General features: G+C 43.7%; 3 protein-coding genes across 12 annotated transcripts in view; 2 read left to right on the top strand and 1 right to left on the bottom strand.

Annotated features, from left to right (window-relative positions):
* ago4 (argonaute RISC component 4) overlaps positions 1 to 4,092 on the top strand; it is a 34,837-nt gene extending 30,745 nt beyond the window's left edge. For all 9 annotated transcript variants that reach the window (XM_042310327.1, XM_042310320.1, XM_024396059.2 and 6 more), the window contains exon 17: positions 524 to 4,092. In XM_042310327.1, coding sequence (XP_042166261.1) covers positions 524 to 632 — 109 coding nt within the window. In that variant the 3' untranslated portion in view covers positions 633 to 4,092. The remainder of the gene's footprint in view (positions 1 to 523) is intronic.
* Positions 4,093 to 5,638: 1,546 nt separating this feature from the next.
* On the top strand, positions 5,639 to 8,003 carry LOC112229917 (claudin-9). Its single transcript, XM_024396064.1, has one exon. The coding sequence runs from the start codon at positions 6,706 to 6,708 to the stop codon at positions 7,402 to 7,404; it is 699 nt and encodes a 232-aa protein (XP_024251832.1). The 5' UTR covers positions 5,639 to 6,705; the 3' UTR covers positions 7,405 to 8,003.
* A 273-nt stretch (positions 8,004 to 8,276) lies between these two features.
* Positions 8,277 to 13,850, bottom strand: c19h1orf109 (c19h1orf109 homolog (H. sapiens)). 2 transcript variants are annotated; one of them, XM_024396065.2, is made up of 4 exons: positions 13,331 to 13,850; positions 13,052 to 13,231; positions 12,715 to 12,833; positions 8,277 to 8,673 (listed from the first exon to the last, which is right to left on the bottom strand). In XM_024396065.2, exons 1-4 carry the CDS (start codon positions 13,597 to 13,599, stop codon positions 8,633 to 8,635), a joined length of 609 nt encoding a protein of 202 aa, XP_024251833.1. In that variant the 5' UTR covers positions 13,600 to 13,850; the 3' UTR covers positions 8,277 to 8,632. The 2 variants fall into 2 exon arrangements, with proteins under 2 accessions (XP_024251833.1, XP_024251834.1); XM_024396066.2 differs by lacking the exon at positions 8,277 to 8,673 and adding an exon at positions 10,339 to 10,381.
* Between the last annotated feature and the right edge of the window lie 36 nt (positions 13,851 to 13,886).

Genomic DNA, 13,886 nt, shown 5'->3' with positions numbered 1-13,886 from the left:
ATTATCCGTAATCATGGTAGAATCCACATTAATGTAGAAGTGTTTAGAAATGTATTATATATTGTTATTTGGGGGGGACTACGTACAAAAAGTGGTGTAATTTCTAAAGGGTTCACCCGATATGGATGAATATAACCTCAAATTAAAGCAGACAGTCTGCACTTCAACCTCAGTCATTGTATCATTTCAAATCAAAGTGCTTAAGTACAGAGCCAAAAGGGAAAAAAAACATGCTTCATTGTCCCAGTAATTACACAGGGGACTATATATGAAATGTCCTTTTAGCCTGAACAGACACTAATGGGCTGTATTAGCTGCCCTATATGTTAGATTTATATCTGCAACATATTATGCATCTAGCTTTACTGAATATACCATTTTTGTTTGGCATGTTGATGCAAATGCATTCTGGTAGATTTAGTTCAAAATGACCGTAAGTTGTAATGGTGCAACCAAACAGTTGGGCTTTTGCTTCTGTTACTTTATCATGTATCTGACCCCTTTCTCTTGTCCTGTCCTGCAGTGCGGAGGGCAGCCACGTGTCGGGCCAGAGTAACGGTCGGGACCCCCTGGCCCTAGCCAAGGCAGTCCAGATCCACTATGATACCCAGCACACAATGTACTTCGCCTGAGCCACGCCAGCAATGGGTGCAGGTTCTGTCCCTTCTCTCTCTCTCTCTCTCTCTCTCTCTCTCTCTCTCTCTCTTTTTTTGCCAGTCTCTATCTTTCTCTTGCGTCTTGATCTGCACCAAAGCGGTTCGAAGCCAGTGAAGTGTGCCAATGGAGTATTTTCCTTTTCGGGAAAAAACGACATCCGGCGTTCCCGATTGAGCCGCCTTCTACCAGCAATCCGGCACCGAGAGACCGCGGGGTTTCCAATGTACAGAGAAAGCAAATACACGCATACACAAGTTGAGCCATTTTATTTTTTATTTTTCCTTTTCAATGTCTTTTTTTTGTGTATTTTTTTTGTAACACTGAGCAATGGAGCGGACTGACGCCAATCGTCAGTGGCAGCTCTTCTAGCTAAGCAGGACTCTGTCTACTTTTTACCTCAAAGCCCCTTTGGGTGAAAACCTTTCATAAGGTCTTGGGTTGGTGGGGGTCATTGGGGGTATGCGTGGAAACATGGGTGGGGTGGACCTTTTTTTGAGAATATATTTTTTTTCCTTTTATGATCATGTTTCTCCTTTTCTTCAGTCTTTTACAAGCGAGGTCATCTGGGTATCCATACCCATTACTCTTTATTCTCCCATTTAGCGAAGAATAAGTGTGTTTGTGTATATACGTGTGCGTGTGTGTGTTTCATGGCAGGCCACTGAATTGTAAAGGGAAAATCAAGGAGATAACTGCTGTAAATGCCTCAGATTTGATGTTTTTATATTCACACATTACGTATATATAAATATTTACATCTATAGAACAGATTGAACTATACAGGCTTCACAGAGGCCGGTGGGTATATGTGTAGCAGTAGCAACCGTGGTTTAGCCGGTGTGGCTGACTGGGCAATGGGACCTATTGAATGGTTGAGAGCTTCGTGAGGGTTTACGGCATTGGGCTAAGCCGTCTTAGTTGGTGCCCCGTGTGAGGAAGGGGATCCATCCCTTAAACTTGTTTGTCTCAACGGTTATGACATTGTTGGGGTGGAGCATGTTTTTTAGCAAGGCGCTAGTCGTCTGAATTTTTCAGAGCAGGAAAACACATTCACTTAACTTTTGGGGTCTCCTTTGCTACCGGCCAATTCATTGCACTGACCGGGGACGCTAGGTAAAGCAACAGAGGGCACTCTTCTCTTACCTTTATGCATTTATACATACAAATCAAAAAGCGGAATTTGTAAGAGTTTAATATAAAACTGTTTTTGTGGCTAATCTTAACTATTGTTCAGACATAGTTGGTATGTTTGTTGTTCTTATTGTTGTTGTTAATGTTCTTATCTACGATTATGATAATTATCAAACCGGCAGCAACCAGATGTGTAGTTAGGAGATCAGTGGCTGGGTTTAGAGTTAGACACTTTGTAGCATTCTGGCCTCCGGTGTGGGGGAGGCCCAAGGTGGGGGGCCTCCGGCGTGGGGGAGGCCCAAGGTGTATCAGTTTATGCGCCCTTCTGCTCCTCAGTTATGTAGTAGTTTATGGTGTTAGGGAATGGTTTGGTTGTGTTCTCCAGTAGGGAACATCTGTGTTGATCTATCACCGTTACTCCTGACTGGTAAAACAGGAGGCTACCATCAGTGCTCATCTGGTGAGTATTGTTGGCAGCAGGGGGTTTTGGTTCGAATGGATGAAAGGTGACAATCAGAGCTGGCATTAGGAAGAAACTGGGACAGACAGTGGTAAAAAAAAGAGGTATGCAATAGGCAATGAGTTACATTTTTAGAACTTCATAATGTGTTTCTATGATAGTTTGTGTGTATTTGAACAAGTATATCTATCCAAGTCTAAACTTCTGGTATTTTTTAATGAAATAATGTTTTGAACACCAGATATGAACATAAAGCATAAGCACTGCCCTTGGATCTAATGACACCTGACCAGTCACGACCGCGGTTAAAGATCCAATTTAACCACAGTCGTGGGTATGGTTGTGCATAACTCGCGGTGAGGATGGGGCGGGGGTCGACGGCGGCGTGCACGCCTCGTCAGGGGGGGTCGGCTCAGCGAGAAACCCTTTTGTAATAAACCATACGTTAAGCAGCAGGTTTGCTATGAATGAGTTTTGAGCGCCTACCTGTCGAGGGCGTGGGCGCTTGCCTATGGGAGGGGAAGCATGGTGGCGGTCCAGGCGTTGCATGCAATAAGTTTGAGGGGCGGGGCTAAGCTGTTGTGGAGACGTGCACTAGTTTTCCCACGCGGCAAGGGTGCTGCGTTGATTCAGCCTGGTGTGGTAGTCTGCAGAGTGTGTTCCTGTGGGTGTGGCCAGACTGGAGCATTGTCCAGGATGTGGGTGTGGTCTCCTAGCAGGGGATCCAAAGGCGGTGATGACTCCCCAGTTTTGAACATATTATCATTGCAAAGCAATATTAACCCAGAATCCAGTTTTCGAATGAGGAAAAAGCTATAATTCTTCTCGTCGACGTGGCTGTTGGTCTGCTCTCTGTCGCCGTTTGTGTTTCTGTAACTAGTTTTGTTGCCTGTATCAATCAGTGGGAATGTGCATTCAGTGGACTAGCTCTTTAGGCTCTGAGAATAAACATTTAAAAAAGATAACATTTAGACTTTGCTCGCCTGCATGCCAGAGTATTGTCTCTAAAAAAATCTCTTTAGAATTATATTTATTAAGAGACAGGAGGGGGGGGAAAAATATGGTAAATGTTTATGAATTTAGTGAGACTGTTATAGGCTAGCAATATCGTCCACTCTCCTCGAGACGTATTTGAAAGATTCCTACACAAATGTCAGTAAAAAACGGAGGCACAGGCTACTAGAGGCTGAGCGTTCGAGCCTTTATGTCGTGGCCTGAAGACAAACGAGGTACTTTCTTCAAAAGTGGGCCCGCTAAAGACTTGAACTCTCGCCCCCGCACAGGCTTCAGTGTAGCGTCCATTTAGGCCTCCACTTCCTGGTTTGTGCCCTGCCACGCCTCTTGGGGCTGTCCTGTCTCGTGGCGCCACCCTGCTGGCCACCCACACAAGCGCACTTCCTCTCTGTGGGGGGCCTCGGCCCAAGGTGTCCACGGCCACAGGAATACCTCCTTTTTAACCTTTTTAACGAACCATTCTTTCTGTGCCCCGTTTGAAAGCGAGCATGATTTTATTTTTTAATTCCTCTTTGATATAATGACTACAGGTTTGTTATTTGACATTGTGTAATTTAATTTTCTTCTTTATTCTGGTGTGTAGCTCTGCTGTTTTCTGCTAGTGGTCTGAGCTGTGTGACTGTCCAATAGCAATAGAAAGGTACCCTGTCTGACCTGCTGGGGAGGGGGTGGGGCTTCCTCAGGCCCCTCCCACAAAGGCGCCTAATCACTCGCTGTATTCGCTATGTGACATGACATGTTGAATTTTTATTTTTTATTTTTTTTAGCCTGCAGGGAATATTTGTGTTATTGTGCAAAGTAATAAATTGGTATTTTATGCCTATATCATACGCTGTTGTTTCGTCTCTTCATTCCTTTATTGCTTTTTACCCCAACACCACACATGACACAAAGGGCAAATGCTAGTCTTCTGCTCCATTTACAATGTATAATGAATGAGTTGTGTGATTACAGGGCTGCCACTGTAGAGAATTTAATGTACAGTATAATAGAACTAGTCCACAAACACAACTAGAGGTACTACATTAATCTGTCAGTAGATGGCATCATTCTCTCAATGAGCAGAACAAGTCACTTACCAGTTGTTTTTGCTCAGCCAGTAAGTCTGAGGAGATGGGACTCCTGAAAACCCCCTCCTCACTCAGTTTAGCTTAACAAAAGATAAGACACTGTCATTTTATGACAAAGCCACTAGCATGTACCAAAGAGCAATTGTAAATCTAAAGGCAGCATTTGTTGACTTGGGACAATGTAGTCAGCTGATACAACTATCTTGGAGACGATTACACAAAATCAGGGATGTCCATCTTGAACAATTACTGCTATTGTGTGTGTTAGGGTGTGCAGTGCCTGTTCCGTCAAACATGTTCTGTGTGTGTGGAGCACCAACTAGACAAATCAATGAAAACCTGGAGACTTATATTTGGGTTTCAAACATTTATTTAGACTTTCATGTATTCTAATGATTCCGGTGGATTTCCGCCTTCATTTACGATGTGGTATTCATCATATGCAGTACCATGGGCCAATATGTCTCATTCACAATGGACAGCCTGTGCATCCCCATCCTCCCTCCCCCTTTCCCCCTCTTGTATCACTGCCCCTCCTATTCCATTTCCTGTGTCCCGTGCTGTTGTCATGACCACCGTTGCCAAGGAGAGGTCACACTCGCACGAGAAAGGGAACTCGAACCGCAGATCTTGTTACCATACTATTGAATTAATCAGCACACCAAGGTTCAATGAGATGTGGTGAGCGAGGAGATCAGAAACGAACAGCTGATAAGCAAAATAAAGAATTTGTTCTCCGTCAGTCACACTGTTAACAATGTAAATCCATTGATATAATCCACAAGATGGGATATCAGCCCTTGATATGGAAGACCAGTGCTTTGTGACCATAGACATTGATTCAATCTCTCTTGAATGAGAAGAAACAGACGATCTCAATGGAAAAATGACACTCGCTGCACTTTATTTTTTTGTGAGTAAATTTAAGGAGACACCACTTTTCTCCATCCCTTAGATGGAGAGTGAATGCTTACACCTGACCTGTATTTCTCACTTGGGGGTTTCTGCTTTGTAGTCTGATTCATTCTGCTTGCAAACAATAGTCACTCCACCTAGCTGCCTTTATTTTTATTTTTTTGGCCATTTCTCCATTTCACTGCAGCACCCCCAGACAAAAAGCAGAGTTGTAAAAGCTCATTTAGCCATGTAGCGCAAAGCAGAGCATTTAAGCCCCATTGTAGAGGCCCCCTTGATTATCTTTGTATTAATTGATCCGCCTACAGACGCCCCCCTCTCCCTCCCCCTGTACTGTTGAGTTCCCCTTCTCTTTCCATACACGGTGTTGCTCTCACAGGTTGACGGTAAAACTGAGGTTGTTCTGAAGATGGGAGGGACGGACGTACTATTCCACTTACCTGACAGTTTGACTAAGTGGTCTGGCCGGCTATCTATACCCTAACACCCAGATTGGACTGACTCATTTGGGTTTGCGTGCGTGGGGGGGAGGGCAGCAAGCTGAACCTGCGTCGAGTCTGAAGTGGCTCGGCAGGCTCTGAGCCCTTTGTGAGCATTGTGACGAAGACACTTCAACAGGCGCCAGCGACAGATGCCTCTTCACTCTCCAAGGCTGTGTTCTTTAAGACACCATCATAACACATTTTAAGCTTTAGCGGTGAAACAACTTTGGCATCAACCATCAAGCTTTGGTTCATTTGGAGGCTAATTTAGGATGAACTTGGACAAAGGACATAAATGGACAAAGGCCTATTTGTGTTTTATCAAGACATCGGTTCATGTTTTGTTTATCTTCTCTGGACCTTTTTGCTCATAGATGACTGTATCAGTTGTTTTTTACTCCCAGCGAATCGAGTATCAGATTTGATCAGCCTGACGTATCTAGGTAAGGCTACACCTAGATCAGCTCAGCGCTTTTGGGATCGTGTGAAGTTAGAGGGCCAGAGCTGCTGACAGAAGTGGATGACATCAATTATACCCTAGCCACAAACCCACTAGGCCTGATGGTGCCGTTTCTGAAGCTCGATCAATCAAAAACAGGTGAGCTGCCACTAGCGGCTGCACAGCTATTGACTCTTCAATAATTCATCCGTTTGAAAGAGGGGGAAAGTAAGAGAGCTAGGAGTGACGGATGGTGGTGGAGGAAGAGAAGACTATCACCGGGGGGGGAAAAAGTAGAAAAACGCTGAGTTGAAGACATCTGACTAGATGTTGGAAAGAAACACAGAGACATAAGAAGCTTGAGAAGGGAAGGTAGTTTAAGACAGGACAGTGAGTGACTCAAATTCAGGATTGTGAAAGGCCCAGACAGAGAGAGCAGGTGGAGCAAAGGAGTGGGCCTTGAAGTGAGAAAGAGGACATAGACAAGAGTTTTAAAGGTCAGTTTCAGGTGGTCAGAAGACATCGAGAGCGGCCATCATGGTCAACACAGGCATGCAGCTGATCAGCTTCACCTGCGCGGTGACAGGTTGGGTCATGGCCATTGCTGTGACGGCCTTGCCTCAGTGGAAGGTGTCAGCCTTCATCGGCAGCAACATCCTCACCTCCGAGATCAAGTGGGAGGGCATCTGGATGAGCTGCATCTACCAGACCACGGGCCACATGCAGTGCAAGACCTACGACTCCATGCTGGCTCTGCCCCCGGACCTCCAGGCAGCACGTGCCCTCATGTGTGTGGCCATCTTCCTGGGCTGGTTGTCCTGCACCGTGTCCTGCTGCGGCATGAAGTGCACCACATGCGCTGGCGACGACCGTCGCGCCAAGGCGGGCATTGCCCTCTCCGGCGGCGTGCTATTCATCCTGACGGGCCTGTGTGTGCTGGTGCCCGTCTCCTGGACCGCCAACACGGTGGTCCAGGACTTCTACAACCCCAACGTGCCTGTCATGTACAAGCGAGAGCTTGGCCAGGCGATCTACCTGGGTTGGGCATCTGCAGTTATTCTGATAATCAGCGGGGCCGTGCTGAGCAGCACCTGTCCCCATATTGAGAGGGGAGGAGGGGAGTACCGCCGTGGATACATGGGCCGGAGCTTTCCTAACTTGCGCCCCTCCCCCCTCGCACCTGATCCTCCGAAACCTATCACCTCTAACAGCGTGCCCCTGAAAGAATATGTGTAGTCAGAGAAAATGTGTGAATATAATTGTATGAATTGGAGTATGGGAAGGAGCAAGGTTGAGAAGAGGAAGTAGAAGGCAGGCAAAGGAAATCATTTTTGGACTGTGAGTGGGGGTGAGGAGTTGTGACTTGGAAGGTTTTGAAGATGGGAAGCATTGGATTTGAAGCTCTACTCTGCAGTGATCTTTCACTCTTTTACTGTGAACCTGATGCATTTTTATTTATTGGAACTAATGTTTCAAATGTATTTGTACATATTCATCTCTACATATTGTTTGAGACTTTCCATTATGCCTATCATTATTCACCTAATTTGTATTCTAATGTATTTATTGACTACAATACACATTACATTGTGATATATAGTATTAGTGCACAGACAGCTCACAATACTTCAGCGAATGCCTGGAAGACACGACATCAATCAACATAAACATCTTTAAGATATTTGTTTTGTGTGCCTTGTGTTGTGAAGATTTTATTGATTTCTTTCACAATTCTTCTCAGATGTCTGTTAAATTACTTCACAGATTTTGTCTCATGACTATGTAATGGAGTTTGAATAAGTCAAAATTGTAAAAGAATAAACAGATTTTCCCAAGGGTGTTATGTTTTTACATATGTTTAGTTCATGACAAACTGATCTTTTTTCATTGTTTGCCCAGAGTATTGGGGGCCTCATATCTGTGCTAAATGTTCAACTGTGCACAACTCCAAATGTGTTCCTGTTGCTCTGACCTTGGGTAATATAACGATGGCTCAATCTAGCCCTCCTATAGGCTGTTGGAGTTCCTGTCAAATTCATTTTATCTTTCAGGTTAGCAAAATGAGGAAATGGGATCCTGAATAAAACAGAGAGTTGGAGCAAGAGAGGTATAAACAAAAGTTATTTATTATTTGTCATATACTCCATGACATTTCAAATGTTTGTCCGCAATACATTTTTTTTGTTGCTTAGAAGTCAACAGTGATACAACAGCAAAGACCTGAGCTAGAATGGTAACTGACGCTCTGTCCTCTGCCTTGTTCAGTCCTCTCCTTTGTCCACATCCAGTCCAGTCAGGTGCTCTGCACCGATCAGGGCTGACACATCCAAGTCAAGATCAACCTGACCCCAGTTTGTTCTTTTACTCTTCAACCCATTACGGAGTCCTGTTATTGTAGACCATCTGAAAGTGGACAATCACATCCACCGGGTAGTCATCTTGCAGACATCCTGGTAGTTCTCTTTCACTGAGACTCAATGAAAAAGGACACTTTAAACAGTGTATCTGAAAGAGTATGCAGAACAACTACATGAGTTTATTACATTCGGTGAGGGTAATTACAGTGCCTTCAGAAGGTATTCACACCCCTAGACTTTTTCCACATTTCATTGTGTTTCAGACTGAATTTGAAATGGATTAAATTGAGATTGTGTCACTCAACACCCAATAATGTCAAAGAGGAATTGTTTTTAGAAATGTTTACAAATGAATGAAAAATTAAAAGCTGAAATGTCTTGAGCCAATAAGTATTCAACCCTTTTGTGATCGCAAGCCTGGTATTCAGAAGTAAAAATGTGCTTAACAAGTCACATAATAAGTTGCATGGACTCTGTGCGCAATATGTAAGGTCCCTCAGTCGTGCTGGGAATTTCAAGCACAGATTCAAGCACAAAGTCCAGGGAGATTTCCCAATGCCTCGCAAAGAAGGGCACCTATTGGTAGATTGGTAAAAAAAAAACAACAGAAATGAAATATCCCTTTGAGCATGGTGCAGTTATTAACTACACTTTGGATGGTGTATCGATCCACCCAGTCACTACAAAGATACAGACGTCCTTCCTAACTCAGTCGCCAAAGAGGAAGGAAACCACTCAGGGATTTCACCATGAGGCCAATGGTGACTTTAAAACAGTTAAGAGTTTAATGGCTGTGATAGGAGATAACTGAGGATGGATCAGCAACATTGTAGTTACTCCACAATACTAACATAAATGACAGTGAAAAGAAGAAAGCCTGTACATAATACAAAACATGCATCCTGTTTGCAATAAGGCACTAAAGTAGTACGGCAAAAACTGTGGCGAAGAAATTACATTTTTGTCCTGAATAGAAAGCGTTATGTTTGGGGCAAATCCAATACATCAGTGAGTACCACGCTCCATATTTTCAAGTATGGTGGTGGCTGCATCATGTTATGATATGCTTGTCATCGGCAAGGACTAGGAAGGTTTTTGGGGGATAAAAAGAAAGAGCTAAGCACAGGCAAAATCCTAGATTTTAAAAAATTGGTTCAGTCCGTTTTCCAACAGACACTGGGAGACAAATTCCTCTTTCAGAAGGACAATACCCTAAAACACAAGGCCAAATATACACTGGAGTTACTTACCAAGATGACATTGAATGTTCTGAGTGGCCTAATTACAGTTTTGACTAAAATTGGCTTGAAAATCTATGACAAGACTTGAAAATGACTATCTAGCAATGATCAACAACCACCTAGGATCAAGAGAGACGCTCAAGTGTTTTAGTACTATATCTCTTGACACAATGATGAAAATAATCATGGCATCTAAACCTTCAAGCTGCATACTGGACCCTATTCCAACTAAACTACTGAAAGAGCTGCTTCCTGTGCTTGGCCCTCCTATGTTGAACATAATAAACGGCTCTCTATCCACCGGATGTTTACCAAACTCACTAAAAGTGGCAGTAATAAAGCCTCTCTTGAAAAAGCCAAACCTTGACCCAGAAAATATAAAAACTATCGGCCTATATCGAATCTTCCATTCCTCTCAATTTTTAGAAAAGGCTGTTGGCACTTGTGAAGGTGGTAAATTACCTTTTAATGGCATCAGACCGAGGCTCTGCATCTGTCCTCGTGCTCCTAGACCTTGGTGCTGCTTTTGATACCATCGATCACCACATTCTTTTGGAGAGATTGGAAACCCAAATTGGTCTACACGGACGAGTTCTGGCCTGGTTTAGATCTTATCTGTCGGAAAGATATCAGTTTGTCTCTGTGAATGGTTTGTCTGACAAATCAACTGTAAATTTCGATGTTCCTCAAGGTTCCGTTTTAGCACCACTATTGTTTTCACTATACATTTTACCTCTTGGGGATGTCATTCGAAAACATAATGTTAACTTTCACTGCTATGCGGATGACACACAGCTGTACATTTCAATAAAACATGGTGAAGCCCCAAAATTGCCCTCGCTAGAAGCATGTGTTTCAGACATAAGGAAGTGGATGGCTGCAAACTTTCTACTTTTAAACTCGGACAAAACAGAGATGCTTGTTCTAGGTCCCAAGAAACAAAAGAGATCTTCTGTTGAATCTGACAATTAATCTTAATGGTTGTACAGTCTTCTCAAATAAAACTGTGAAGGACCTTGGCGTTACTCTGGACCCTGATCTCTCTTTTGAAGAACATATCAAGACCATTTCAAGGACAGCTTTTTTTCCATCTACGTAACATTGCAAAAATCAGAAACTTTGTCCAAAAATGATGCAGAAAAATGTATCCATGCTTTTGTCACTTCTAGGTTAGACTACTGCAATGCTCTACTTTCCAGCTACCCGGATAAAGCACTAAATAAACTTCAGTTAGTGCTAAATACGGCTGCTAGAATCCTGACTAGAACCAAAAAATTATCATTTTACTCCAGTGCTAGCCTCCCTACACTGGCTTCCTGTCAAGGCAAGGGCTGATTTCAAGGTTTTACTGCTAACCTACAAAGCATTACATGGGCTTGCTCCTACCCATCTCTCTGATTTGGTCCTGCCGTACATACCTACACGTACGCTACGGTCACAAGACGCAGGCCTCCTAATTGCCCCTCGAATTTCTAAGCAAACTTTCTCAAAGGGGGCTCCATTTTTATGGAATGGTCTGCCTACCCATGTAAGAGACGCAAACTCGGTCTCAACCTTTAAGTCTTTACTGAAGACTCATCTCTTCAGTGGGTCATATGATTGAGTGTAGTCTGGCCCAGGAGTGGGAAGGTGAACGGAAAGGCTCTGGAGCAACGAACCGCCCTTGCCGTCTCTGCCTGGCCGGTTCCCCTCTTTCCACTGGGATTCTCTGCCTCTAACCCTATTACAGGGGCTGAGTCACTGGCTTACTGGGTCTCTTTCATACCGTCCCTAGGAGGGGTGCGTCACTTGAGTGGGTTGAGTCAATGATATGATCTTCCTGTCTGGGTTGGCACCCCCCCTTGGGTTGTGCCGTGGCGGAGATCTTTGTGGGCTATACTCAGCCTTGTCTCAGGATGGTAAGTTGGTGGTTGAAGATATCCCTCTAGTGGTGTGGGGGCTGTGCTTTGGCAAAATGGGTGGGGTTATATCCTTCCTGTTTGGCCCTGTCCGGGGGTGTCCTCGGATGGGGCCAGTGTCTCCTGACCCCTCCTGTCTCAGCCTCCAGTATTTATGCTGCAGTAGTTTGTGTCGGGGGGCTAGGGTCAGTTTGTTATATCTGGAGTACTTCTCCTGTCCTATTCAGTGTCCTGTGTGCATTTAAGTGTCCTCTCTCTAATTCTCTCTTGGAGGACCTGAGCCCTAGGACCATGCCTCAGGACTACCTGACATGATGACTCCTTGCTGTCCCCAGGCCACCTGGCCGTGCTGCTGCTCCAGTTGCAACTGTTCTGCCTTATTATTATTTGACCATGCTGGTCATTTCTGAACATTTGAACATCTTGGCCATGTTCTGTTATAATCTCCACCCGGCACAGCTAGAAGAGGACTGGCCACCCCACATAGCCTGGTTCCTCTCTAGGTTTCTTCCTAGGTTTTGGCCTTTCTAGGGAGTTTTTCCTAGCCACCGTGCTTCTACACCTGCATTGCTTGCTGTTTGGGGTTTTAGGCTGGGTTTCTGTACAGCACTGTGAGATATCAGCTGATGTACGAAGGGCTATATAAATACATTTGATTTGATCATGACAGAGCTTGAAGAATTTTCTAAAGAATAACGTGCAAATATTGTACAATCCAGGTGTGCAAAGCTCTTAGAGACATACCCAGAAAGACTCACTTCTGCAATCGCTGCCAAAAATGATTATAAAATGTATTGAAACAGGGGGTTGAATACTTATCTAATGAAGATATATTAGTGTTTAATTTTCCATAAAGTATTTTTATTTCATTTTATAATTTATTTGTCTTTGACAGAGTATTTTGTGTAGACCTTTGACAAAAAAAAAGTACAATTACATCAATTTTTATCCCACATTGTATCACAACAAAATGTATAAAAAGTCAAGATGTGTGAATACTTCCTGAAAGCACTGTATATACAGAAAATAGAGCACCATTAAAAGGTTTACCTGATATGCTCTCCTCTCCACTGGGTGTTTCCAGGGACTCCCATCTCTTGGGAGCAGTTTGCAGAAGGGAGAGGTCATCAGCCCTCAGTGTCAGCAGCAAGTTCTTTCTTCTCAGAAACCTGTACATGTAGATGAGGAAAACTATCTTTCTCACACAAATCAACAATAGGACCTTTTCCAAATGGTAGATTTCAAAATGTGTAATGCCACACACTGAATTGATGCGTTTCAGCTCCAAGCCTTCCTCAGCAGTATGCAGTCGAGAGGCATGCCCACAATAGATGTATTGCGCACCCCTAGTACTGGTACAGTAATACAGTGACACAGGAAAGGATACTGTTGACGATAGAAACGCTCCGCATCCTGAAGCCACTCCAACATGTCAGCGATGGATGGAGCGACTGCAGATCTCTGGGTGCAGGTAGCTAGGTCAAGGCTGCTTATATTCTGCTCATACAACTGGAACGCACCAGACACCTGATTACTGATAGCATCTCGCACAGACTGGAGAGAACACCTGTAAGAAATATGAGTCATTTTTGGTTTCAAAAATGTGTTCAAGCTTTCTCTGCACTATTTTAAAGAGTTTATGGAGTGAGCTACCATTTTATCTTACATTTTGTCAGTGAGTTTTCCCAAAACTATGTCCACTGCCTGTATGAGCTTGAAGTGAAGACGCTGGTGCAGATCAGGAAAGGTGTGAAGAGGGGTGTTGGCGATTTGGACCTTTTGAAACGCCCTCAACTGCTCTTCGAGGTTTCCAAGTGAAACCATTAAAGGCTTGCATTCAGCCAAAACTGAATTCCATACTTTCTGATTGTTCGCCAAGATTTGAAAACATTTTTTAAATGTTTGGTAAACCGAAAATAACACAGACTTCGACATTTGGCTAGCTAGTTTAGTTTTAACACACCTTACAACTCAGAACAGCGAAAGCCATGTGGCTGGTGAAAAAAGACAGCGACAACGAAATTATTTGCTGGAATAAATCTGATACACAGCTAAATAAATAAAACATTCAACTTAATCTAAAAACAGACGATGCCCTTCAAAAATGACTGTCACTTAAGTTTTCCAGTCAACATTTGTACCTCCTCACGTTAATTTTATTACATTTCCGGTCAAGTGATCTAAACATGGACGTTCTTCGAAATGATAGGTTAAAATGGTTC

Source organism: Oncorhynchus tshawytscha, linkage group LG31, assembly GCF_018296145.1.
Source record: "Oncorhynchus tshawytscha isolate Ot180627B linkage group LG31, Otsh_v2.0, whole genome shotgun sequence".
In the NCBI taxonomy this organism is placed as follows: domain Eukaryota; kingdom Metazoa; phylum Chordata; class Actinopteri; order Salmoniformes; family Salmonidae; genus Oncorhynchus; species Oncorhynchus tshawytscha.
Note: the sequence above shows the minus strand (reverse complement) of the source record. Positions and strands in the feature narration are given on the sequence as shown.